General features: G+C 47.3%; 2 protein-coding genes across 2 annotated transcripts in view; one reads left to right on the top strand and one right to left on the bottom strand.

Moving 5' to 3' along the window:
- Positions 1-281: 281 nt before the first annotated feature.
- On the bottom strand, positions 282-15,732 carry SPCS2 (signal peptidase complex subunit 2). The gene is made up of 5 exons (XM_077835906.1): positions 15,605-15,732; positions 8,447-8,530; positions 5,163-5,322; positions 3,836-3,971; positions 282-1,271 (listed from the first exon to the last, which is right to left on the bottom strand). Exons 1-5 carry the CDS (start codon positions 15,641-15,643, stop codon positions 1,085-1,087), a joined length of 606 nt encoding a protein of 201 aa, XP_077692032.1. The 5' UTR covers positions 15,644-15,732; the 3' UTR covers positions 282-1,084.
- A 155-nt stretch (positions 15,733-15,887) lies between these two features.
- The window catches only part of XRRA1 (X-ray radiation resistance associated 1), a 53,043-nt gene continuing 41,240 nt past the window's right edge, over positions 15,888-27,690 (top strand). Inside the window, exons 1-3 of the mRNA XM_077835688.1 lie at positions 15,888-15,991; positions 19,664-19,773; positions 22,967-23,145. Coding sequence (XP_077691814.1) covers positions 19,680-19,773; positions 22,967-23,145 — 273 coding nt within the window. The 5' untranslated portion in view covers positions 15,888-15,991; positions 19,664-19,679. The remainder of the gene's footprint in view (positions 15,992-19,663; positions 19,774-22,966; positions 23,146-27,690) is intronic.

The following is a 27,690-nucleotide window of genomic DNA, read 5'->3' as shown; positions in this document are numbered from 1 at the left end:
AGCTGTGCTTGTGATTCACAGATGGAAACCCCTCTTCTGGATGCAGGTGCCTAAGCAGTTTCTCGCAAGAACAGCAGTGGTGCACTTAACTCCACACAAAATGGCAAAGGAAGGGCTATAAGCACATAAATTCCTTTGGGGATCTGGGTCTAACTCTTCAGTGTTAGTGGTCTCAGGTATGTATGTAATGTGGTAGTGGGTACCATGGTTTTCTAGACAGGAATGTGATTTTAAGACAACTGGGCTCCGGTAATCTCTCCCCCATGAAGACCGCAACACCGTTTTCACATCTGTTCTTTCCTTTTATTGAAAAAAAAATCATTTAGAAAAATGACAGTTTATATCAGGGACACAACTGAACAGAATCTCAATACGAAATATGCCAGTTGGACAAACATGAAGGACATTTACAGCTCTAAAAATGCCATTGCTTTTTTCACCTTGTCAATAAATTTCGTGCTCTAACATACAGAAGTAGCATATTTGCAGTCTCGATATTTTTCTCTTCCAACAGATAAAAGGATTTGATATAAAAATCGATCCCACCCACCCACTCCCCAATCAGATAAATATAAAAATAAAGAAAACACTTGTTTGTGAATGGACAGAGTTGTTTTACATGAAGGTTTTGTCCTGAATTCCTAACATAAAGATTCACTAAGAAAAAGATAAAATGAAGTCAGCAAAATGTGAATGCTAAAATCCCCCAAACACTGCATGGCACAGAGCTACATACTATAAAGCACTGCCAGGTAAAAAGGAGGAAGTCAATACAGCATTGAGCAAAAACCTCCCTCCTAAAGGTCTTTGATAGGTCAAATGTCATCCATCATCATCTCAAAAGTGACAGAGCAACCTGAAAGGCAGGTTAAACACTGCAACCACACAGGTCAAGACCGTCTGTAGCTTTAATCTGACTGCATTAGCTTCAAGATTTCGGATCCAAGTTTAAAAATCCTGCTTTATCCAGAATTAAATAGGATTTCAGGACAAAAACAGAGGCAAGTAACATTCTTTGCTATTTCACTTTATTTATTAGTATTAATTTAGCATGATCCACGCAGGAAGATGGCCCTTGGAATCATTATTTTGTTTTTCTTTCCGTGGCCAAACTGTCATGAAGCTTGGAGATTTCCGGTTCGTAGGCCTCCATGACTAATGTTCCATTGTTATCAAAGAATTTAGCAATAGATTTGGTGAACTCTGCTTCTCTCGGCTGTTTGGTTTTCCCGCTGATGAAAGTCAATTTCAGGGTGTATTTGTCATCAAACCTTGAAGGGACACAGAAAGAGAACGTGAGTCACAGTTTAGAGAGGGGGCTACTCAGATTTGGCACAGCTGTGTGGCTACATTGGGCTGAGAGCCTAGTAGCCAAAAGAACACCCCGAATTTGAACAAGTGGCACATGCTGCAGCAATCCCGCATCTTCTCCACAGGTGTACGGCCCAGGTCCCAGCATGCAATGCTCCACCGTCTATGCACAAAGATGCTGCAACATGCAGCATCAGTAAATAACTCGATATTAAAGGATTTTTTTACTGCTCTTTTTGGGGTTAGCACTTTCTTAAATTAACATTAGAGTTAAAATAACTAGTAAAATTCAAACTTCTCCATGGCTGTTGATTGCTCTGACCTTACTGCTATTTTAATTCTAACAGGGTGAAACTGATGTAGATGTTAATGGGCAAGCTCATGAATTGTAACCCTGCTTTTTGGTAAGCATCAATATGCATTTAAGAGGCAGTTTTGCTTGAAATTATCTTGTTTTTTGTTTCCTTCAGACAGAGGAGTCCTGGATTTGCAGGAGTGATTCTCGTCTCCCCAAGCGACTAGCACTAACCTCATTTCTTTTTCTGTTAAGGTGCTCAAATGACATAGCGATAATAAAAACCTAGGCAGAAAGGCCCATCCATTCCTGAGTCTGCAAACAGACAAAATGAAGTGCTTTCTTCACACGTCAGTAAAGATCAATCTCTCCGTGTCACAGTGGACCTGACTTCCTGAAAATGACAGTTTCCATGCCGTGAGATCAGTTCAACAGCCATGGAAGATTTCCACCGTGTGTGTGTTAATATGTATCTATATGATCTTTTAAGGAAAACTGTTTTTAAGTCAAAGATGAGGTTAATTGGGCCACATTTTAGAAGCCACACTTTGGGGTAATGCCTCCCTGTTTTAAATGACATGAACCAATTCCATGTAAGCAATTCCTCTGCTCTTAAAAGCGAACTAACATTGCTTCCGCTCCCTCCCCCACCTACTTCCTTCCTGCTCTGCTTTCATTGTTTCAGTTAATAAAATGCTTGTGTCTCCAAAAGTCTGACTGTTTTACACTTTAATTAAAATATATTTTACAGGCCAGGAATAGAAAGCACAATTAAATCACAAACAGGGAGGCAACCAGCTATTCATATAGGGAGAGATGTGTGTCCCATCTCTTCTGGTGTCATATCTTACAGCAACCAGTACCAGATGTTTTAAAGATACAGGATTCCTTCCTAACCCATCAGTCAGTGATTGGTTTATGCCGGAAGCATGAGGGTTTGTAACCCTTATTCTTTTAACCTATCTAAGCTAACACTCTCCCCATTTAAAAAGTTTCTTTTTTGAATCATGCTAAACTCTGGGGACTCCAATATCTTGTGGCATCAAGTTATATATATTAGTTATAATAGGGGACAGAAAATTGAATACTGCATAAAAATTTTAGCCATCTCAAAACTAGAAATCATGATAGGAGCTCAAATAAAAGCAACTAAATGTCCAATACTGCAATCTGCATTCATGCAAATAGAGTTAATGGGTCTACTTTTCTAAGGGCTGAAGGATCAGGCCTAAGCGACGAAAGGACAGAAGGAGTTGACTTAAAGAGAAGAGAGACTTAACTTGGCTAAGTAATGACTAAAAGGGGATGTAACACCTGACAAATACGGACGCAAAAAGGGTGCAATATAGAGATCCTGGTTCTCAACCTTTTTGGGCTCAGGACCCATTTGCAAATGTTTATGGCCTGTTGCGACCCAGTAAATAGTCTGGAGGTGGAGGCCCTGGGGTGGTTTCAGTTGGGTCCTGCCCAGCACTCACCCCACAGTGGCAAATCCAGTGCTGTGAGGCTGGCTGGGCGTGGCTCTCCGCTTTGGGCATTGCAACCTCCAGGGTTGCAGCACCACTCAGGTTTGGCCCCACCCCCATGACTGGACCAAATTTGTTTGCGTGGAGTTGTGACCTGGTTCTTGGGGTTGCAGGGCCACTGACTCAAATCTGGCCTTCAGAGCTGGGCGGCTGAACAGTGGCGACTGCTGGCCAGGCATCCAGCTCTGAAGGTAGCGCTGCGGTCAGCAGCAGTGCAGAAGTAAGGGTGGCAATACCATGCCCGCTATAGGGCTCTACCAACGGGTTGAGAAACCCTGATACAGAGAGCAAAAAATATGTGGGGTGATTCCACGTGGGTATTAACGGCAACAGAGCACAGGAAGAAAGACAGGCTCTAAGGAAGCGGGTCTCAGGTCATTCAGGGCTTTTGATAGAACCAACACTTTGAATATTGCCCAGAAGCCAACTGGGAGGCAATGCAGTACATGACACAGATGTAATATAGAACCCTTTGTATAAGGCTTATGCCACAGTGCTGCAAATAAACACAGACACCAGCCATTTGGCTCCTGTGCTGCTCTGAGTAAATCTGTACAGAGAAAGATGACAGAACTAACAGGAAGCGGAAATGACATTCCTGCCCCACAGTAACTAGTAAGTAGGCAAATCCCAGGCCTCAGCAGGGCGTGGATGTTCTGTCATTATGGTCCTTTGGTAAATGTGGTTCTAGAAGCAAAAATACCTTTTTAGACTGGAGGAAAGTTGCCAGATGTCATCAGGGTCCATCCCTGCAGGATCTTTTCGATGTGCTACCAGGAAAATGCTCTTCTCCTTGTATGAGGTATAGATGGTCAGGATTCCCATCATCACAAAATAAGTTCGGGAAAGTTAAAGAAATTAAGGGAATACGAGAGCCATGCAACAGTAACAAGTAGGACATGTGAACAATGGAATGCATACAAGTAAATGATTCACCTCCACACAGCGGCTGGGGATTTAATTGCTTCTGACAAGATCATTTAGAGCTTGGTTTTTGGTTGACATTTTTATTAGTATGAACAAGTTAAATGCAAATATAATGTGTCAATCTCTAGCTCTTAGAAATCTTCCCACTACCACAAGACCACAGATCAATGCCTGAAGTGACATGAATGGTGGGCAAAAGTTTATCAGAACCACTCTTGAACGAGACTTACCAAGGAGTCAGACAGAAAAATCAAAAGACAATTAAGCGTGAATAGAAAAGAATAAATGGTGTTTTCAGTTACTTGACTGAAATTTCACTGGCTTCATCTAAAGGAGGCCTCATGAAAGCCTGAGGTAGAATAAGCAGTGGAAATAATCCGTGTGTCTAGGGTCACACAGCAGGTCAGTGGAATAGTAGGGGTTAGAAGCCCAAAGCTCCTGACTCTCAGCTTTGTGCTCAATTTACCAGCTCACACTGCCCCCCTGAGACTATCTGCACAATTCAGAGAGATTGCTGTATATACAGAGAAATGTTGCACCCTTTAGCCATCACTCTGGACATGGTTAGTGCAGACAACTCAGGAGACTAACTCCTATAGCCAAACAGCAGAAACAAAGTCAGTATTCAGAATGGCAGAGAACATTGCTGAAAAAAACCTGAATGATAAAAGTTACTCAATACTTCACATTTACTAACTGTTCTCTAAATGTAACTTACATTTATACTGCTGTCCTCTTCCCAATTTTTATGTACCTGTTATTCCTTGATGGCAGCCTCAGACAATTGCTCTTGCTTGCCATTTCACTCCCAGCACCTGATCTGTAGTATCACAGGAAGCAGCTGGTGCTATAGGAGTGCCTTTGCAGAAATACAAGTTTCTTTCACTAAAATAATGTGGAAGAGGACTTGGATGTTAAAATAAAATACTAAAATAGAAACCTGGCAAGCCCCACTGCCTGTGAAATTCAGACAGGACCTACCAGTTTTACTTCTATGTCTTCTAAAAGGGGGAAAGACAATTATGGATTTTTTAAATTTTTTTTTACTTGTTGGGGAAAGACAAACAGACACCTTAAACCTGCAGCACACAGGAAAGGATATGATACCACGCAGAAAGCGAGAACAGGTTTAGATTCAGGAAAGGGATGCAGATAATCCCAAATCAAAGCCACGACGGCAAAGAGACAGGAGACTGTGCAGATGATGAGGCGACCATCAATCAAACAGAAATTCTCCACATACTTGTACTTTTCCAGGAGAACCTGATGGGAAAGCAAAGAGCCCAGTTTATTGTATACTTGGCTACTTTTACAGATGGCTTCCAAAGAAGAGTTAAATTAATTCTCTATAGATGTACTAATTTTAACTGCATAATCCAGATGATTTTAATTAAAGCATCCGAAAGGGGAAAACCAATTCAACTCCAGGAGCATCACAGAAACAGCAATAAATGTGGTGAGAGTGCTGCAACTTTAGATATATTTTGTATCTAATTTAAATAGTCTTTAAATGTACATAAGTTCTTTAAACTTTTCCTAACACGAGTAAAAGCCATTTTAAGGCTAACTAGCCAATTTTATTAATGGAAAATGACATGGTAATTGAGTTGGAAACATCTAAGAAAGCAAGTGATTTCTGAGTCGTTCACAGCTCTAGGAGGAGACACTCAATAGGAGTCTGATCCTGGAAATGTCTGCACGCAGATCTGTCACTGGCTTTCATGAGAGTTCTGTACAGAGCGAGGCTCCAACGTGGAATCCGTGAAGGGACTCAAGTGTTGCAACACTGAGGGCACCTAGAAAAATCACAGAAGCAACAGTGCAACACCCCCCCTTTCCCCTCCCCCAAACCGGGTTAGGCACCTAGGTTCCCTATACGATGAACAGGGAGAGACAGGCGCCTAAGAAAGCACTCCACCAAAGCCAGCCTGCTAGGTGCGGAGCCACCTAAATCAGCCTATGGGAGATGCTGACCGGGGTGGGGTGGGGGGGGGGGTGTGCTAAGCCCTGCCCCTCTCACAGACACAGGCGCCTAAGTCTGGGCTCCAGGGAGGCGCCCAGCTCTGCTTGTGATTCATGAACCAGGAGACGATAGGCCTAAATTGTGTGCAGAGCCTAAAACAAAATGGCCGAGGGGAGGGCGAGGACCTCCCATACAACTCATTAGCCTAGTGGCTAGGGTACTCCCGCAGGATAGAGACTCCTGGATCACGTCATTCCTCCTTCTGATCTGCCACCTCTCTGTTGAGTGCCATAACTACTAGGCTACACAGGCATTCTAATTTGGTCACTGGCCCAATTAGTACTGAAGTATTCCATTGCTGAATTCAAGTGGAACAGCTTCAGAAGGAGACATTGAGGAAATCACAACAGAATATCCCATAGCCTGGTAGCTAGGGCACTCACCTGAGAGGTGGTTGCTCCCTGTTCAAATCCCTTCTCCTGCTGGGAGGGGAAGGGGGGGAATAGGGGACTTGAACTAGGGGTCCCCCACATCCTGGGTGTGTACCCTATCATAGAAAATCAGGGTTCGAAGGGACCTCAGGAGGTCATCTAGCCCAACCCCCTGCTCAAAGCAGGATCAATCCCCCAACTAAATCATCCCAGCCAGGGCTTTGGCAAGCCTGACCGTAAAAACCTCAAAGGAAGGAGATTCCACCACCTCCCTAGGTAACCCATTCCAGTGCTTCACCACCCTCCTACTGAAAAAGTTTTTCCTAATATCCAACCTAAACCTCCCCCACTGCAACTTGAGACCATTACTCCTCGTTCTGCCATCTGGTGCCACTGAGAACAGACTAGATCCATCCTCTTTGGAACCCCCTTTCAGGTGAATACTGGGTATAGATGTAGTGCACTCATCTTCAAAAAGATATACTGGCATTAGAAAAGGTTCAGAAAAGGGCAACGAAAATGATTAGGGGTTTGGAACAGGTCTCATATGAGGAGAGAACAAAGACACAACTTTTCAGCTTGGAAAAGAGGAGACAAAGAGGGGATATGATAGAGGTATATAAAATCATGAGTGGTGGAGAAAGTGAATAAGGAAAAGTTATTTAGTTGTTCCCATAATATAAGAACTAGGGGCCACCAAATGAAATTAATGGGCAGTAGGTTTAAAACAAATAAAAGGAAGTTCTTCTTCACACACTGCAGTGTCAACCTGTGGAACTCCTTGCCTGAGGAGGTTGCGAAGGCTAGGACTATAACAGGGTTTAAGAGAGAACTGGATAAATTCATGGAGGTTAAGTCCATTAATGGCTATTAGCCAAGATGGGTAAGGAATGGTGTCCCTAGCCTCTGTTTGTCAGAGGGTGGAGATGGATGGCAGGAGAGAGATCACTTGATCTTACCTGTTAGGTTCACTCCCTCTGGGGCACCTGGCATTGGCCACTGTCTGTAGACAGGATACCGGGCTGGATGGACCTTTGGTCTCACCCAGTATGGCCATTCTTTTGTAGTTGAAAGCAGCTATCAAATCCCCCCTCATTCTTCTCTTCTGCAGACTAAATAATCCCAGTTCCCTCAGCCTCTCCTCATAAATCATGTGCTCTGGCCCCCTAATCATTTTTGTTGCCCTCCATTGGACTCTTTCCAATTTTTCCACATCCTTCTTGTAGTATGGGGCCCAAAACTGGACACAGTACTCCAGATGAGGCCTCACCAATGCTGAATAGAGGAGAATGATCACGTCCCTCGAACTGCTGGCAAAGCTCCTACTTATACAGCCTAAAATGCCGTTAGCCTTCTTGGCAACAGGGGCACACTGTTGACTCATATCCAGCTTCTCGTCCTCTGTAACCCCTAGGTCCTTTTCTGCAGAACTGCTGCCGAGCCATTCGGTCCCTAGTCTGTAACAGTGCATGGGATTCTTCCGTCCTAAGTGCAGGACTCTGCACTTGTCCTTCTTGAACACAAGGCTAAAGGTTAGAAGGGAGGTCTTTCCCGCCCCTAGCTGTTCTGTGTGGGCCCCTTGGGTGAGTTTGATCCGGAAGGTGTGCTCAGAGGGTGCCAACTGGATTGGGCCCGCGCACATGACTTAGGGGACCAAACACCTGTCTTTCCTGGTTTGTGAATCGCTCTGGGGCTGAGGTAGTAGATAAGCCTCCAAATACCTATCATGACGCAGTAGTGCTTATGTTCAGGAAGGAAACAGGCACCCAGGTGTCTAGAGTGAAGCTGCAACGAGCACGCCCAGAGGAAAATACTTAGATGCCAAGTGAGTTTAAGCACCTACTGGGTTAGGCAGCAGCCGAGTGGGAGTTTTGTGCCTCACAGTAGTGCCTAAAAATGAAATGTAGGCACTTAAGTACCTTTTTGGCTCCCATGGCAGTGATTTCAAAAGGCCCATCAGGAGGCTAGCATAGGTCAGTCAGTCAGAATATACCTTTTTGGCAGAATCATCCAAAGAATTTTTCACAGCTGATCCATCCCACTTGTCAATTTTTACTGGTTTGTCATCAATCCTCCACTGCAATGCAAATTGAGAAATCAAGTCACTTCCAAGAACTTGGCATGAGTAAACATTTTATTTGTAAAACACGTGTTTCCATACTCAATAGGAAGAGAAGAGCAAATGGTAACACAAAACCACACTCAAAGGAGGTGCTCCATAGCAAGTATCATTTGTATATGAACAACTGCCCAAAGATTAACGAAATCTAGTACCTATTACACAATTGTGCTGCAGTACTGTAAGTGGTTTGTACCGCAATTCAGCATGACGTTAGACCTTCCAACCATGCTTTTTTCAAAGCAAACCTCAGGTTTAGTAGATTTTATTGTTGTGGCCATGATATACCAAGTTTTGAAAAGGTTTAATCTGATGAGTCTTATAAGCAGTGCTGTAGAAATGATCTCGTAAAGTGACAATTTAAAATGGAGTGATTGTAATTTCAGTTCTGTGCTTGCCTTTGCCAACAGATGCCACTGCCAGTGATAGGAATGTTAATGATGCTGGATGATTTGTTAATTCTTTTCCATCAAATCTTCCAAAGTACTTACATTTGCCATGAAAACTGTCTTTCTCTCTCTCTCTCTCAGGTTACAGGCCCCCCCACCCGGGTCTGAAGCCCTCTGGCTTTGCCCTCCCACCCCCAACCCAGGGCAGTGGGGCTTGGCTGGGCTCAGACTTCGGTCCCGCCTCCTGGGGTTGTATAGTAATTTTTGTTGTCAGGAGCAGGTCGCGGTGCAATGAAGTTTTAGAACCCCTGTCCTAGATGAATGAGAGATTTTTAAAGAAAACAAGAACAAAAATAATCCCCACTCTTTTAACCCAGCTATACACTGGCCATCTAGCCACTTGGCAGTGTGAGCTAGTGGAAAGAGCACTGGACTGGAACTCTGGAGACCTGGGTGCTATTCTCAGCTCTGCCACTTGTGTGCTGAGTGGCCTTAGGCAAGTTACTTAGCCTCTCTGTGCCTCAGTTTCCCCATATGTAAAATGGGGATGACGACTCTGAACTCCTTCGTAAAGCGCTTTGAGATCTACTGATAAAAAGTGATATGTACGAGTTGGGTATTATTATTACATTCAAATTTTCCACAAGTTGTCGCCCAGAGATGCGACCCTACTGCTTATGATGGACCAAGTATAACTTCACATGTGTAATACAAGAGTTAACTCCCGCCCTAAAGTCCATAAAACTCATAGCAATATCTGTCTTAAATTCATTTGGCAGGACTTTGCAGTACTGCTTTGAGCTGTGTGTAGTTTAAATGGCCCGATATTTCAGTAGAACTTGAACCACACGTTAGATCCTGGTAGGAGATATTCTGAACTTGCATTAGTTCTCCTAGGTGAAGTTGACAAGATGACTTACTGACTTAGTGCCAGAAGAGCACACTTCTCTCTCTGGTTAAAATAAACTATTTTAAAATAAGATGTTTGCCCTGATTTACTTCTATAGGCGCTGAAAAATAATCACACAATTCTGCTCTGAGACACACAGGCACGAATTGCTGAATGCCTAGGAAACTTCAGCACGTGTGCAAGTGCAGAAGCTGATTTTACAAGGCAGAATAGTAACAGGCCCTTTGCCAGTAGTTAATATAGCCCTTGTTTTTGTGTAAGTTTAAAATAGAAGATATTTATGGAAGATCACTGGACCCCGATTTTTACAGCAATACTAAGGTTAGTATGGAATGAATCATAGCTGAGAAAACCCTTTCCCACAGATTATAACGGCATACAAGTCAATGATTTTTAGATTTTTTTCCACCCTCCACATTAGATCACCCACAGGGGTTTAGTTGAACATGTGTGTTTGGAGTCAGGGGGTGGGGGGAGAGAAGGGAAAGTGAAAAAGGTTGAGGGGGAAGGATTTCTGAGTTTCTTTCTAATAACTAGACTGGTACCCAAAGGTCAAGTAAGCTTTACATCCCAACACCACCTCTGAGTCCCTCAGTCCCTCCTTATCTGTTGGCAGAAAGAGAAACCAAAGGGAAGCTGAAGAAAATAATTCAAATGTCATGACTGCACACGAGCATTTCCTAGGCATCCTTCACCAAAATATCTAGGCTCCATTTCTCAACTGGGGTGGGAGGTGGAGGGGAAGATGGGGGGGGGGGGGGAAGAGGGAGTTTTATGGGAAAATAATTGCCTACAGGTGATTGTATTTTGATTACTAGAGCCTTAACACATATTACTGTTCCAAAAAGAAATGACGTAAAAATGGCAGCTTCTTATGCTACAGATCTGCTGTGTGTGTCACTCAAGTGTCAAAAACAAGTTACTACTGTTGAGTCAGAGTCCACATAGAATAGCTTGATCCTATTCTGTTGCTGATGTACAGACTAGAACTCTGAACTGTCAATTGCAGGACCATGTTCTGTCCTCTATTACACTGGTAGAACCCAATGAAACCAACAGTGTTACAAAGAAGCAAAAGTGTCATTTGACCTGTAGAATCTTCGTTACTGGTGATGAAGTACAAGGAGAGGCTGGATTTTCAGGGCTGATAGAAAAACTAGGTTTCAGAGTAACAGCCGTGTTAGTCTGTATTCGCAAAAAGAAAAGGAGTACTTGTGGCACCTTAGAGACTAACCAATTTATTTGAGCATAAGCTTTCGTGAGCTGAAGTGAGCTGTAGCTCACGAAAGCTTATGCTCAAATAAATTGATTAGTCTCTAAGGTGCCACAAGTACTCCTTTTCTTTTTAGAAAAACTAGCTTTTTACTTGTGAAATTGAACAAATTTGATCTGGACTTACTGATATAACAGGTAAGTTCAACAAGCCATTTAAAAGTCTCTTTTTTGGAACTGACCTGCCCATTTGAGATGAACTGTGAAAAATCAAAGAAATTCTCAATTATATCTGTGTGCCCTTTATTAAATTACCAGAACACACATGTTAGCTACCGAATTGCTTCGCATTTCTGAAGCGACAATAACTAGTTCTCTCCATAAAGTCATTACTGTATTATTGGGCTTGTTCCTAAAATAGGAAATGAAGGGAAAAAGTGACTTGGAATCCAAAAATATTTAAAGGGAAGTTGTTCCATGATTAAACATTTAATACTAACTTATGTTAAAAGTGATCTCTGAACATTTGAGCCACTGAATAAAATGTCTGTGTTATAATAAAAGAATCCCTCTCATAAAATGAGAAATGTGTAAGAATTCAAAGGTGTCCATTATAGGCAATTAGGGATAGATGATAAATATGGAGATGAAAGTGATTGTATTAAAAAAGTTTGTTTATTGACATGTTGGTCAATAATGCTCACTGCTTTAGTAACTGAGTGCCTCACATTAACGAATTTTGCCTCAACCCAGTGTTAGGATTTGTCCCATCTTCCTTTTTTTGCCTCAGTGTAGCTACCCTCATGCCAACCCTAGAAAATGCACAGCAGCTTGTTCAGGATGCAGCAGCAAAGGAGAAGCCCTGCTGACAGGTAATAATCTCTTCTAGAGGTTAAGTACAGTAGAATCTCAGAGTTACAAACACCTTGGGAATGGAGGCTGTTCGTAACTCTGAATAAAACTTTATGATTATTCTTTCTAAAGTTCACAACTGAACATTGACTTAACACAGCTATGAAACTTTACTATGAAGAAGAAAAATGCTGCTTTCCCTTTATTTTTTAGTAGTGTACATTTAACACTGTACTGTACTTGCGTTCTTTTTTGGTCTCTACTGCTGCCTGATTGCATACTTCTGGTGCCAAATGAGGTGTATGGTTTACTGGTCATTTCATAACTCTAGTGTTCGTAACTCTGAGGTTCTACTGTACTTATAGGCTTCTACCCCTCCCAGTAACCATGTGCTTACGATAACGCCAAGACTCATTTGTTAAGCTACCACCATGTTAATACTTCCTTAAAGCTCACTCCTGCATCTCAGCAAGTTAACACACACCAACCCTCCCCACCCCTCCAAACCCAACCCCCCCACCCCATTATGGAAGGAATTCAACATGTTCACAAGTCATTGCATGATCTTTACCTTGGTGCTTCCTCACCCCTTTCACCCTGTTATTCTCATTTGATTAGACTGTGGCATTTTTAGGAGCGTGAACTTGTCTTTTCACATATTTCTAGAAGGCACACAGCACATGTTAGGGTGCTGTAGACATAAATAAGCAGATGTCTTGCAAGGTCATCCGAGGATAAGCAAGGATATAGTCTGCACAAGTTGCTCCAGTAAAAACGCACTCGTATACTACATCCAACCCACAGCCTTGTATGACAAGGACTGAGTGAAAGTGACACCTGAGTTCTTAAACCACCTCACTGCCTGGAAGCAAGTCTCCTCAATAAGCAAGGGGCATAAATGATACTCTATCTTATATTTGCAAGTAATTTCACCAATGGGCCTCTACTACGTGGAGCAACAAGGGAGCTCAGATCAGCCCTCAAAAGACAGTACAAGTCAAATCCCTGTCATCACTACTAATTGATTCCCATCTTACACTACAACACCAAAAGAGGGGGTTTCAGACCTTGAGGATGGAGCGAACATCTGCATGTTTAAGGATGGTTGGCACCCTCTCCTCCACATGAGGTTAAGTAGCCAAGAGGAACAAGTCAGCAGCCTATGTAGACTATGGTTGTAATAAATCTATTTCAACTCAACTAGAAAGACAGTCTGTCAGGTTGTGGCTATCAAAATCAAAAGAGCTGCACCTGATCTAGCTTATGGTCAAAGATGAACTGCAAGCCCTACTAATGGAGCAAGACAGTATGGAGTAGTCAGTATGCATAGTACCCAGAAAAGTTCTACCTGACAGTATATTTATAAAACACGAGAAGTGTGCTAAATATTTGTCCCTTGCCATGGCATACCTCCTGGCCTTAGTCTTAGCTCTTCTGTAAAGCTGAACACAAACCCTTGTAACCAAAGCTATTCAGACACCAGCAGTTCTCCAGATATCACTTCACCAACATGTGCCCGAACTGCTCTGCTCCCTGAGATCACCAGGTTTCATCAAAGCCATCCAAAGCATCCAAGAATCAACATGAGTGAGAAAGAACAGCTCTCAAGTAAGAGTGTGTGCATGCATGCAAAAAGAAATCCTGAGAAGAATACATCAGATTATAGTTAGGGTTTCCAACAGATTCAATGCACTGTTACTGAATGACTCAGTTTCTGCACCAACTGGACAGCCGCCATTTCAGAAGATAAAGATATTTATATTCCCCAGCACACATTTGCTTTGGTTGCACTTTACATAACCACAATTGAAGGCTTACCAAGCATATTGAAAATAACGAGGATACTTCCAGAAGGCATCACACTAAAACCACAAACTGCTACCATTTGAAATCCGAAAATTAAACACATTTGCTTGCAGCAAGAAACCTGGAAGTATTTAATTTTTAAAAAAACCCATCGTTTATAGCAACAGTTAACGCAAGTGTTTTTAAGAGATGACTGCAGCTCTAAAAACCTATTGCCTACAGTATATTTTGATATCAAACTCGATTGTCCCATTCCAGGCCAAAGTCAAGGCTGGTGCAGAGAAAGGGAGAAATAAAGATGCAAACACCTGGCCCTTCAAAACTGGGCTGAGATTACCAAACTCACTTCATATTAATAACCATAGGGATTAGGCCAGATCTACACTACAAACTTTTCCCAGTATAGCTATGTCTGTCAGGAGTACAATGAGGTACAATCTCTAATTGACAAAACTACGCCAGTAAAAGCCCCTCATGTGGACACAGCTTATACCAGCAAAACTCACACTTTTGCCAGTAGAGCTTATTTTGCTCAGAGTAAGGTAGTGGTGGTGAGCATTTGGAATAAGGAATACTGACATAAGCTGAAGTCATACTAGGAGTGCTTTGCTGATCTTGTGTAGCTGTACCAGCAATATGCTCTTAGTGTAGACCTGGCCTTAGTTTCCTTTGTTTCGTTACTTCTGCATTTTACTTCCTATCATATGCTGCACATGCCAGGCAAACAGACAACATTGAAAAGGAACAAAGCAGAGGGACCAGTTACAGCTGTCCATTATTTCAAATGTGCATTTACAGAACCACACCTCTGTGCTGAGTAAATTCCAATAGCAAAATGCTCCATGAAGCAGGGTTGGGTACTAAGGAGTGCCTGGAGAGGAGCATGTTAATTGCAAAATGGGATGTTGGCAGAAGAGGGCTTGCTTGCGCCAAGAGCCCTGTTTCAATGCTCACACATAGCACATACATGCTAAGAGCACCATTTCAATGTACATAGGTGAGGAAGCCTTATGGAACCAAAGAGTCCCCCTCCTACATTCAGGGTGGGGAAAGGGGAGCACATATGGGCTCAAAAGCCCTGCTTCAATACTCATGGGGAGGGAGCCATGTAGAGGTCTCTCGACACTCAGATAAAGGGTGTGAGGGATGCTCTTGGGGCGGGGGGGGGGGGCATGGGTGCCAGGACTCCTGTGCTGAGAGTCACAGGACCAGCCCCAGATGGATGCCTGTGCCCCTGTACCAGGTCTTCTGGAGATAATGCTCTAAGGGGCCAGGGCCCCCACCTCAGGGTTCAAAAGGGAGTGTGTGTGCCAGGATCAGCCTGTGCCCAGTGAGGGTGACCCCTGGGGGTGCACAGGAGATGGCTGGCCGGGGGAGGGGGAAGGGAGAGACAGGGAGCAGCCTGCACCCAGAGAGGGGGATGCTGGGGGGGAGGGGGAGAGGAGGCGGCTCTGGTGGGACAGGGAGCAGCCCGCACCCAGTGAGAGGGATGCCCGGGGGGGGGGGGGGGAAGGGAAGAGAAGGCGGCTCTGGGGAAGGTGGGGCAGGGATCAGGCCCGGGTGCCCCCGCCCATGCCCACAGAGGCCCCCCAAGGGGAGGGGCCTGCACCCAGTGGGGGGGGATACCCGGGGGGGGGAGGGGGAGAGGAGGCGGCTCTGGTGGGGAAGGGAGCAGCCCGCACCCAGTGGGAGGGGGGATGCCGGGGGGGAGGGGAAGAGGAGGCGGCTCTGGGGAAACGGGGGCAGGCATCAGTCCCAGGTGCCCCCCGAGGGGAGGGGCCTAGCCCCGGGCTGCAGCGCCTGAGCCCGAGGCCCCAGCCGCGGGGCGCCCCGAGCCCGCCGTCCCCTCCCCCAGCCCGCTACCTTCTCCAGCAGCCCGTTCTTGCCGCCCTTCGCCGCCATCTTCTCTCCTCCCTCCACCCCGCGGCTCGGGGCGAGCTGTGCGCCGGCGATTGGCTGCGCAGGGCAGCCGCGCGGGGGCTGACGGGATTTCTAGCGCGTCCACCTCGACAGAATATTACCGCTTCCGCCGCTTGGGGCACGTGGCCGGAAGCGCGCGCCCCGGGGCGCCCCGGGATACGTAGTTTTTTGCGTGGCCCGATGTGCGCGAGCCCTCGGGAGCGTCCCCGTTGCTATGGGGACCGCACGGGGAGAAGGCAACATGGCGGCTGCCTGGTGGCCCTGACAGGCGGCGCGCGGAGACTCCGCCAGGGGCTGACGCTGCCCAGGGCGATGACGAGGGAAGCACAGGTATCAGCGGCATCCACACGGCAGAGACGGGGTGAGAGGGGCCCCGCGCAGCGTCTTCCCGGGAGTGAGGCTAAAGGCCTCTCCAGGAATTGGAGGACCAAGAACTCTATGATTTTAGCTTGGCTCCAACGCCTCACCCCATGGGGGACTCCCAACTACGTCAGGCCGCGTCCCCCGGGGCAACCAGGGGCCGACTCCCCCGCGCTTCCTCTCCCACTGGTCTCCCATCCCACTCACGCGCCATGTCCCACTCTGGTACCCCGCGCCAACCGCGTGCCGACTCCCCCGCGCCTCCTCTCCCACTGGTCTCCCATCCCACTCACGCGCCTCCTCTCCCACTGGTCTCCCATCCCACTCACGCGCCGCGTCCCCCTCTGGTACCCCGCGCCAACCGCGCGCCAAGTCCCCCGCGCCTCCTCTCCCACTGGTCTCCCATCCCACTCACGCGCCTCCTCTCCCACTGGTCTCCCATCCCACTCACGCGCCGCGTCCCCCTCTGGTCTCCCATCCCACTCACGCGCCTCCTCTCCCACTGGTCTCCCATCCCACTCACGCGCCGCGTCCCCCTCTGGTCTCCCATCCCACTCACGCGCCTCCTCTCCCACTGGTCTCCCATCCCACTCACGCGCCTCCTCTCCCACTGGTCTCCCATCCCACTCACGCGCCGCGTCCCCCTCTGGTACCCCACGCCAACCGCGCGCTGACTGCCCCGCGCCTCCTCTCCCACTGGTCTCCCATCCCACCCACGCGCCGCGTCCCTCTCTGGTACCCCACGCCAGCCACGCGCCAAGTCCCCCGCGCCTCCTCTCCCACTGGTCTCCCATCCCACTCACGCGCCTCCTCTCCCACTGGTCTCCCATCCCACTCACGCGCCGCGTCCCCCTCTGGTACCCCACGCCAACCGCGCGCCGACTGCCCCGCGCCTCCTCTCCCACTGGTCTCCCATCCCACCCACGCGCCGCGTCCCTCTCTGGTACCCCACGCCAGCCACGCGCCAAGTCCCCCGCGCCTCCTCTCCCACTGGTCTCCCATCCCACTCATGCGCCGCGTCCCCCTCTGGTACCCCACGCCAACCGCGCGCCGACTCCCCCGCGCCTCCTCTCCCACTGGTCTCCCATCCCACTCACGCGCCTCCTCTCCCACTGGTCTCCCATCCCACCCCCGCGCCTCCTCTCCCACTGGTCTCCCATCCCACTCACGCGCCTCCTCTCCCACTGGTCTCCCATCCCACCCCCGCGCCTCCTCTCCCACTGGTCTCCCATCCCACTCACGCGCCAACTCCCCCGCGCCTCCTCTCCCACTGGTCTCCCATCCCACTCACGCGCCGCGTCCCCCTCTGGTACCCCACGCCAACCACGTGCCAACTCCCCCGCGCCTCCTCTCCCACTGGTCTCCCATCCCACTCATGCGCCGCGTCCCCCTCTGGTACCCCATGCCAACCACGCGCCAACTCCCCCGCACTTCCTCTCCCACTGGTCTCCCATCCCACTCACGCGCCTCCTCTCCCACTGGTCTCCCATCCCACTCACGCGCCTCCTCTCCCACTGGTCTCCCATCCCACTCACGCGCCGCGTCCCCCTCTGGTACCCCACGCCAACCACGCGCCGACTCCCCCGCGCCTCCTCTCCCACTGGTCTCCCATCCCACTCACGCGCCTCCTCTCCCACTGGTCTCCCATCCCACCCATGCGCCGCGTCCCCCTCTGGTACCCCGCGCCAACCGCGCGCCGACTCCCCCGCGCCTCCTCTCCCACTGGTCTCCCATCCCACTCACGCGCCTCCTCTCCCACTGGTCTCCCATCCCACTCACGCGCCGTGTCCCCCTCTGGTACCCCCCACCAACCATGCACAGACTTTACTGATCCACATCCCCCTCTTGTATCCCAGGCCAAACACTCCCCGACTCCACTGTGCTGTTCCGACTCCGCCGTGTCACGTCCCCCACCGGTACCCCATGCCAACCACCTGCCGATCCTGTTGCTCTGTGTTCCCCGTCAGTACCCCAAACCAACCACGCGCCGACTCCATCATGTCGCATCCCCCCTTCATAGCCCACACCAACCCCATCATGCCACATCTTCCCACTGGTGCCCCATGCCAACTCCTTCATGCCTTGTCCCCCGTTGGCACCCCCACACCAACCACGTGCTGACTGCTTCGCACCGCGTTCCCTGTCAGCACCTCCACACCAACCAGGTGCCAACCTCACCACTTCCTTGCGTCCTCCATTGGTAACCCATGCCACTACCTCACCACTTTACCCTGTCATGCCAAAGCCACACTGACCATCATCATTCCTCCATCAAATCACTTGGTTAGGTGCTTAATATTTGACATCCAGATTTTCAAACGTTGGCCTGTGTGACTTGCTCAAGGCCTCAGAACATGAAGATAACAAAGGAAATGATTAGTGATTAATCATTAATGATCTGGAGGATGGCGTGGATTGCACCCTCAGCAAGGTTGCAGATGACACTAAACTGGGAGGAGTGGTAGATATGCTGGAGGGTAGGGATAGGATACAGAGGGACCCAGGCAAATTAGAGGATTGGGCCAAAAGAAATCTGATGAGGTTCAACAAGGACAAGTGCAGAGTCCTGCATTTAGGACAGAAGAATCCCATGCACCGCTACAGACTAGGGACCGAGTGGCTAGGCAGCAGTTCTGAAGAAAAGGACCTAGGGGTTACAATGGACAAGAAGCTGGATATGAGTCAACAGTGTGCCCTTGTTGCCAAGAAGGCCAATCGTATTTTGGGATGTATAAGTAGGAGCATTGCCAGCAGATCGAGGGATGTGATCATTCCCCTCTATTTGACATTGGTGAGGCCTCATCTGGAGTCCTGGGTCCAGTGTTGGGCCCCACACTACAAGAAGGATGTGGAAAAATTGGAAAGCATCCAGCAGAGGGCAACAAAAATGATTAGGGGACTGGAACACATGACTTATGAGGAAAGGCTGAGGGAACTGGGATCCTTTAGTCTGTGGAAGAGAAGAATGAGGGGGGATTTGATAGCTGTTTTCAACTACCTGAAAGGGGGTTCCAAAGAGGATGGATCGAGACTGTTCTCAGTGGTAGCAGATGACAGAACGAGGAGTAATGGTCTCAAGTTGCAGTGGGGGAGGTTTAGGTTGGATATTAGGAAAAACTTTTTCAGTGAAGCACTGGAATGCGTTACCTAGGGAGGTGGTGGAATCTCCTTCCTTTGAGGTTTTTAAGGTCAGGCTTGACAAAGCCCTGGCTGGGATGATTTACTGGGGGACTGGTCCTGCTTTGAGCAGGGGGATGGACTAGATACCTCCTGAGGTCCCTTCCAACCCTGAGATTCTGTGATTCTCTGAAAGGGGTAAGAAAAGGGAGGATGAGGGTTAAAGCAGAAAAATAATCGGAGTCATATTCTATACTGACTCAAGCAAACATGTTCCGATATTTTAAAGATGGATTTAGCTGCCTATATTTGGGAACTCAAGTTTGAAAATTTTGGCTGTAATCTCTCCATCTCAGTTTACTCTTGTATATAAAAGTCGGGAATGCCTACCATGTACACTCACAGGATTGTTTTGAGGATTTACTAGCTAATCTTTGTACAGTGGTTTGAGTAATATTATTAGCTGTGAAAGTAAAAGTAGTAGTGAAAGTGTAAACTGGTTTATTTGTGCCTTGATCTTCTTAGTAACTCTGCAGACAAGATGGCTACAACAAAGCTGTATAAACTGGACAATGGAAACAGTTATGCAACCAACTGCTTCCCTGCCAGAAACATTTTGCGGACAAGTGAAGAAGGTAACATTTTTTTGACTGCTAATAACTTTGTCACCCCACAGTATAATATCATGTCAGATTCCATAGAACTGTTAAAGGCTTGGGGCCAGATCCTAAGCTGGTATAAAGCAATGTGGCTCCATTATTTTCAGTGAAGTTATGCTGACTTACGCCACCTCGGAATCTGGCAATTGGACTTTTGATTTGTCTCCATCACCCATATGTTAAAATATATGCGTTAAGAGATGAGTCTCATTCAGACTAGAAACTCTAGACACTTACTTCAGTTTGTGTGCAAGAGTTCTTACATCTGCATGCACTTAATGTACGAAAAGTCACTGGGCCAAATTTAGCCTTGGCATAAATGGCTTTTATGGGAACTGCACCCTTTTACACCACGGCTAAATTTGGTTAAATGTGATACTTTTAATTAGATTATCATCACAGACAATAACTCAAGTGTAACTGTCACTATAATGATCTGGGGAGGGGAAAACCAAAGAAAATAACTCATTTTTCATGACACATGTATTTGCTGTCATGTGCATGTCATAAATGTACACAATGCTGTACATTTATGCCAAATGAATAAGAGCCCCTGCCCTTACAAACTTAGTCTAGAGTCATGTGTGAACACAACAAATTAAGACTATGTCTGCACCAGGGAACTGATCATTGGTAATGAACAGATGGGACATCATAAGGGTAAGTACTAATGGTGTATTGTGTACACACTATTCATGCCCTTTTAAGTTTTGCCTTGCACCGACACTTGCATAAGACTATGCCATATCAGTTGCATTGTCTTCTCGTTCTTCTTCACAGCTCCCAGCACAGCTCCCTGAAGCAGTGGCTTCCGGGAGATTTCAAAAGGCCTTGTGGGAGCCCAGGAAATTGTAGAAGTTGAGGGAGGGATAGCTCAGTGGTTTGAGCATTGGCCTGCTAAACCCAGGCTTGTGAGTTAATCCTTGAGGGGGCCATTTAGGGGATCTGGGGAAAAAACTGGGGATTGGTCCTGCTTTGAGCAGGGGGTTGCACTAGATGACCTCCTGAGGTCCTTCCAGCCCTGATATTCTATGATTCTATTTCCTGGGAAAGTCCCAGAACGTTCCAAGACATGGAGCCATTTCCAAGTCCTTTTAGCCAAATGGAGGCCAAGAACAACGCTCACCTTTTGCTTCTTGCTCAACCAGAAGGGTTTCTGCTGGAGCTTTTGAAAAGTAATTGTGATGCTGGGAAAAGGACTTGGAAATGGCACTGGTTCTTCCTTAATTTTCCTCCTTGACACCTTTTGAAATCTCCCATGAGCCACTACCTCAGGGAAGTGTGCTGGCTATTGTTAAGTATCCAGGTGACAATGCAGCTACAATGGTGCAGAACAGCACTCGTATATATGTGCAGAGAAAAGCTGCACCTGAAGCAGAGTGGTTAGTTAAACATTGCACCATTGGTACAGGCACTGGCTTGCACATTCATTTACTAATTGTTCAATTCTGTAGCGCAGATGCAACCATTGAGTCAAAAGCTCTACTCCAGACTCTCTTTGGGGTGGTGCAAATCTGCACCTCCTGCTACTAAGGGCTGTACCTTCATAACACATTCTAGCCCAGCAGTGGGCAAACGTTTTGGTCTGAGGGCCACATCTGGGTGGGGAAATTGCGTGCAGGTCCATGAATGTAGGGCTTGGGCAGGGGGTTGGAGTGCAGGAGGGAGTGCAGGGTGTGGGAGGGGGTGCGGTGTGCAGGAAGGGGCTCAGGGCAAGGGGTTGGGGCAGAGGAGGGGTGCGGGCTTTACGAGGGGGCTCAGGGAAGGGGGTTGGGGTTCAGGAGGGAGTGCACGGTGCGAGAGAGGGCTCCGGGCAGTGGTGCAGGGAGGGTCCGGAGTGCAGGAGGGGGCTCAGGGCAGGGGGTTGGGGTGTAGGAGGAGTGCGGGAGGGAGCTGAGGGCAGGGGGTTGGGGTACAGGAGGAGTGCGGGGAGGGTCGGGGGCTCGGGGCAGGGGGTTGGGGTGCAGGAGGGGGTGCGGGAGGGGGCTCAGGGCAGGGGGTTGGGGTGCAGGAGGGGTTCAGGATGTGGGCTCTGGGCTGGCGCTGCTTACCTGTAGCAGCTCTGGGGTGGCAGCGGCACGCACTGGGGCTAGGGCCGGCTCCCTGCCTGCCTGCCCCAGCCCCGCACCACTCCGGGAAGCGGCTGGCATCACGTCCTTGCGGCCCTTGGGGTAGGGGTGGGGCAGAGGGCTCCGTGCGCTGTCCTCACCTGTGGGTACCTCCCCCGAAGCTCCCATTGGCCACGGTTCCCTGTTCCTGGCTAATGGGAGCTTCGAGGGAGGTATCCACAGGCAAGAGTAGTGCGTGGAGCCCTCTGCCCCCCCTCCCTCAGGGGCCGCAGGGACGTGGTGCAGGGCCCGCAGCGCCACAGAGGGTGGCAATCCCGCAGCCCGGATCCAAAGCACTCAGGGGCCGGATCCAGACCACGGGCTGTAGTTTTCCCACCCCTGTTCTAGCCCCTGGACTGTAAAGTATTTTGGGCAGGGGCCATCTTTTTGTTTTGCATTTGTACAGCTTCTAGCATAACAGAGTCCTGGTCCAGGACTGGAGCTCCCAGATGCTATAGGAAGACACACAATAATAATCAGAATTTGTAATGTAAACAAGTACATTCTAAAACTATGTTTAAATGTACCTGAAAATGTTCCAAAACTTCACCTGATACAAAGTGGACAGTTGTATAATCTCTAGGGCTTCATTTTAATGAGAATTTCAATAGGAATCACAGCCTGATGACTGGGTAGGACAGGAACAGTACTGCTGCAGCCAGAGATCCAGGGAGCAGCATCTGTCCCCTGTCATTGTCTTTAGCTATGTCCTATATATTTTGTGGGATTGTTTTGGCTGAGTTGATATCCATGAAATACTTAGAAATTACAGAAAAAATCCAGGATTTACTTAAAAACAGTGGTAAAATTCTGCTTTTCTGTGTCTCTGGCAACAGGCTTGATATTTCTGTCCTTAACTGATGATCGAGTTGCCCCCGATTAATTATTTTATACACAAATATTTTACAGAGAGGTCATTTTTAAAAAACAGTGATTTAGCCATGTTTTACATCAGATCAAATGCCGAAGTGCCTAGCACACTGTTGGTGCTGCACAAACACATTCTAAGGGTTGTTTGCTTACTTTGATGTCTATTCCAATCTTGTACTTCCTTATGCCAGGGGCCGGTCACTGGCTGGTGGCTCACAGAGCTGCCCAGAAGACCAAATTTGAAGCAGTGATCTGTGCGAAATCCCTTCAAGAGAAAGTAGGGGGGACTCCACAGTACCTGGCAGAGCTCCAACACCATGGATACACAGATGAAATGGTTCAAGAGAATATCCTAGATGGGCCATTTCTGGTGAGTGCCAACCTAACTAAATGAGGAGGCAAAATACTTGTAAATTATACTTGGCAGTTATATAGCACTTTTAATCCCTCGCTCTCAAAGTGCTTTCCCAGCTAACTGAGGAAGCATCACAACAGTCTTGGGAGGGCGCGTCTAAGCACCTGGTTTAATATACCTTGGCGATCTTGTTACTACAGCTTCCATAGTATTGGAGTCAACTTATGCTTTTATCCTGGGGTCTATACTGTTCAGGCTGTGTGGGTCACACAGGTGATACCTTAAAAGCTGAGGTTCTCTTCCTTCTGTTTGGACCCCGTGGCAGTTTTTGAAAGAGTTAGGGACTTGCTGCTGCATCTATAGCCAAGTTATTCAGTAGTGGTCTGCTTGGCTGCCATCTTCCATGCAATAGGTAATTTCATTTCAGTGACAATACTGTACCTGCAGGCACAGGTCAAATATTACTTAGTGTGATGGGACAAGGCCAGAAGGCTATAGAAAAGTAGTGGGAGATAGATATATTAGCTCCAGGCTAAACAAATCCCTGGTACCAGGTTAAGTGAAATGGAAGCTGCTCCAGGTCAATTAAGACACCTGGGGTCAATTAAGAACTTTCCAGAAGGCAGGGAGAAGGCTAGATTGATTGGGACACCTGAAGCCAATCAGGGGCTGGCTGAAACTAGTTAAAAGCCTCCCAGCCAGTCAGGTGGGTGTGCATGTCAGGAGCTGTGGGAGGAAGTTGTGCTGTTTGAGAGGCTGAGTAGTACACACCATATCAGGCACAAGGAAGGAGGCCCTGAGGTAAGGGTGAAGTGTAGCTTGAGGAAGTGGGGGCTGCTGTGGGGGAAGTAGCCCAGGGAATTGTACATGTCATGTTTCTAAAAGGTCAGCTACCATAGCTGATACTATTAGGGTCCCTGGGCTGGAGCCTGGAGTAGAGGGTGGGCCCGGGCTCCCCCCCTCACCCTTGCCCCCTGATTAATCACTGAGACTGGGAGACAACAGAGACTGTGCAAGGAAGGATAACTTCTCCTCACCTCTCTTGCTGGCTTATAAGACTGTGACCCTTGTCTCGAGAGAGAGAAGGGTTACGTGGAGGGTCACAGTGAGCCCCTGAGGCTAGCGAAATCCGCCAGGAAACGCGGGACCCACGGAGGCAAGGACAGAGCTTTGTCACATTAGATTGTAAACTTTTTGGGCTAGGGACTCTCTCTTTGTTCTGTCCAGCACAGTGGGGTACTGACACTAGTGCAATGCAGCTAATAAATAAAATTTTGAATTCTCTACTGCTAGAAGCGCTGCAGAATCCATGTGAACAAAAGTCAAGACAGACGTTAATGTATGCCTGGAAAATCGACCCAACGCCATTCCCTATGTCTCTATTGAGGAAGTGACCTGATCCTTTCTGGCCTTCTTCCCAGCTTCCCACCCCTCCCAACACGTCAGCTCCCCCAAGCCCATATCCTAGCTGTTCCACAGGAAGTTCCCTACTCTCCTTCCTTAGTCATAACATCCTCTTCTCTATTCCCCCTTCCCTCCAAGAGCACTCTGACTTTTTAATCCATGCCCTCCCTCCCCGTTAACTGAGGCTATTCTAAAGGTTACTTCTGGTGCTCAGATTCTTAACCAAAATAGCATTAACGATGGTCTCACACAAAGCTCTATGATCACACCACATTCCCACCTAACTTCATATGCACGGTATGGTGTTAAGGCCTGAGTTGTCTTCACCACCCAGAAAGCATGTTAATAGCTTTAAGAAATTAGTTTATTACATGTCTGCAGCCAATTGGCTACAAATACTCAGCCTATACAGTGATACATGATCCCCACATGTTAGTAATCATTGCCAGCTGATCAGATATGTATTCTTTTACAGCCCTTTATAAGACCAGTTCAGACATACCGGAGCCAGAGGGAAAATGCCCATGCCTCTTCAGATGCAGAGAAATGCAGGGGCTATTGTAGAACAAAGCAGACAGGGACAGGTCATGATACTCATTGCTCACTGGCAGAAAGAAATGACAGTCTAGCAGGTTTTCAAAGACTTAACCTTTAATGATTTCACAGGATGTGGTACAAAATGTGCTTTGTAAACATGTAACCTCAAACTTTGAACAGCATCTCAGTGCGTTCAAACAAGACAAATGGTTACTGCAAAAACAGTGTCTGTTTGTAACTGCAAACAATGACCCTCACACAGCAAAATAGTCTTTTTGTTTCATTTTTAAATCCAGTTGTCATTGAAAAATCACTCAGGGCTTGTCTGCACAGGTAGTTAATGTGTGGTAAGCTGGGATGTATCTATAGTGCACTAACTGCTTAGAATCAGGTTTCAGAGTAGCAGCCGTGTTAGTCTGTATTCGCAAAAAGAAAAGGAGGACTTGTGGCACCTTAGAGACTAACCAATGTATTTGAGCATAAGCTTTCGTGAGCTACAGCTCACTTCATTGGATGCATTCAGTGGACTTAAACAGTCAATCAAAGCGCACTATGGAACTTTTACTGCACAGTAGCAGGGTCTACACGGCCACTTAGTGTGGGGCAGGCTACTGTGCTACCTATTTATACCCCAGCTTGCCACACACAAACTGTCAGTAGACCAGCTTTCACTGAGAATTCTGTAAACTCATTAATATAACACAGAACTAACAAGGAATAAACCTTTTAATATTTACTAGCAAAGGAATGTTCTTGTGCATAATTGAATATTGTCCTTTCCGCATGTCTTGATGCTCATCTGAACTCCTCTCCTCTTCATCCTCTTAATTTACTACTCTTAAATTGCTGTCCCCATTCCCACCTAACCCATTGACATTCCTCATCTCTTGCTATGGTTCTAGCTCTCTTATCCTCCATTCCTTTTCTCCTCTGTTGTTCCTTCTGTCTCTTCTGGGAGCGCTGCTGGCTATTGAAATTGTCCCCTGCACCCAGGAACGTTGGGAGAGGATACACAAATCAGAGAACAGGAGGCAGTAAGGCAAACGATGCATGTCTTTAGGACCGCATTTTGGAAATGCTGCATCTAAAGTGAGATGTCAGCATAAAGGCTGCAGATATTGCCCTCCTTAGAGTGTAAATGCAGGAGTGTGGAAGTGCATGGTACAGCATGGTACAGCATGTTAACAAATGCTCCAGCTAAAAGCCATCGTTCTGTAAAATTTTACAAAAAGTTGCATTATTTTGCCATGGACCTTTGAGTGATGTCGTGCTTCAGCTCTGTTTTGTGCCCTTAATACATGGGAGGCTGAATCATAAGCCATAGCTCAAGACTTCCACAATTCATACTAAGAAAAGGAGTACTTGTGGCACCTTAGAGACTAACCAATTTATCAAGTACTCCTTTTCTTTTTGCGAATACAGACTAACATGGCTGTTACTCTGAAACAATTCATACTGGCTCTGCTGTTACCCTTCCTTTGCCCTGAAACACAGGGTTCTCTCTGGACTTCCCAATACTTAAGAGCACAGGTTCGCTTCTGTTGGGGGTCAACTACCAATGTGACATTTCACCCTGTACAGGAGGGAGCCTATAGACACCCCTCTCACATTGGTACCAATGGATGCAATTAAGGCAGTGAGAATCCCACTTCTTCTTCTCCAGGAATCTTCTCACATCTTTGGTACCATCCACCTTAGTGAAGTACCCGGTGTGTACTTTCTCACATACCTTCAGCTCACATTTGGCAGAGCAGATCTCGCACAAGTAAGGTTGCAAGGATATTAAATCAGCATCCAGTATCCCTGCTAGGAAACCTTCCAATCTCTTCAGCCCACAGAAGATCTTCTCCACCTTTTGCAGGAATAGAGAAGGATGAAACTCAGTTATGGCCTGGCCCTAAACCAGGTAATGTGGGTACTTCCCCATCAGTCTTCAAAAACTGCAGTAGCTCAGTCTTGTCTTCACTTGGCAGAGACTAGAGATGCATTCTTTCTCTAGCAAACTCCCATTTTCCTGGGGTTCATCCAGAACCACTAGTAGAAGAGTTTAGGGTCCTGCTCTGCTGCCCGTTTAATTCAGAGATTCAAATAAAGATGACACAAGTGGAGTTTGCTCTGGTATGTTTGACACTGAGGCACTGGGGATTGATGCTACAGTACTGCCTGATAAGTCGCTCTGCAGTGCAGGTCTCATCCCACCCTCCCGTGTGGCAATATGTGCAGACTTTTCTACTCTTCATCTTGATTTCCAGCCACCTTTTTTACTTTGGTTCAGCTTTGCACAGGTAGGGAGTTATCTCACAGTTGCAGCCAATATAAAAATTCAGTTTTGTCCTGGGATGTCCTCTGTATTTTCTCCTCAAACTGGCTAGGTGACAACTGACACATCCCAAGCACTAGTTGAATTCAGTGAGGAATGCTTGCAGTATTCTGGGGGTAGCCTAAGGGAGCTGCTCTCTCAAGGCATCTTTCAAAGGGCCCGTGTGCCTTGAATTTCTTTGTGATTCTGGCCAGACAATACACAAGTTTCCTGGTTCACTGTCCTATCTGGGAAACAGTGCATGGTCTTGACTCTGAATAGATTCCTGTGATCTGCTGTCTGAGGAATCCTGGCTGGAG

The sequence above is a fragment of the Eretmochelys imbricata genome, chromosome 1 (genome assembly GCF_965152235.1).
Source record: "Eretmochelys imbricata isolate rEreImb1 chromosome 1, rEreImb1.hap1, whole genome shotgun sequence".
NCBI lineage: Eukaryota > Metazoa > Chordata > Testudines > Cheloniidae > Eretmochelys > Eretmochelys imbricata.
This window is presented reverse-complemented; position numbering and strand designations above follow the sequence as displayed.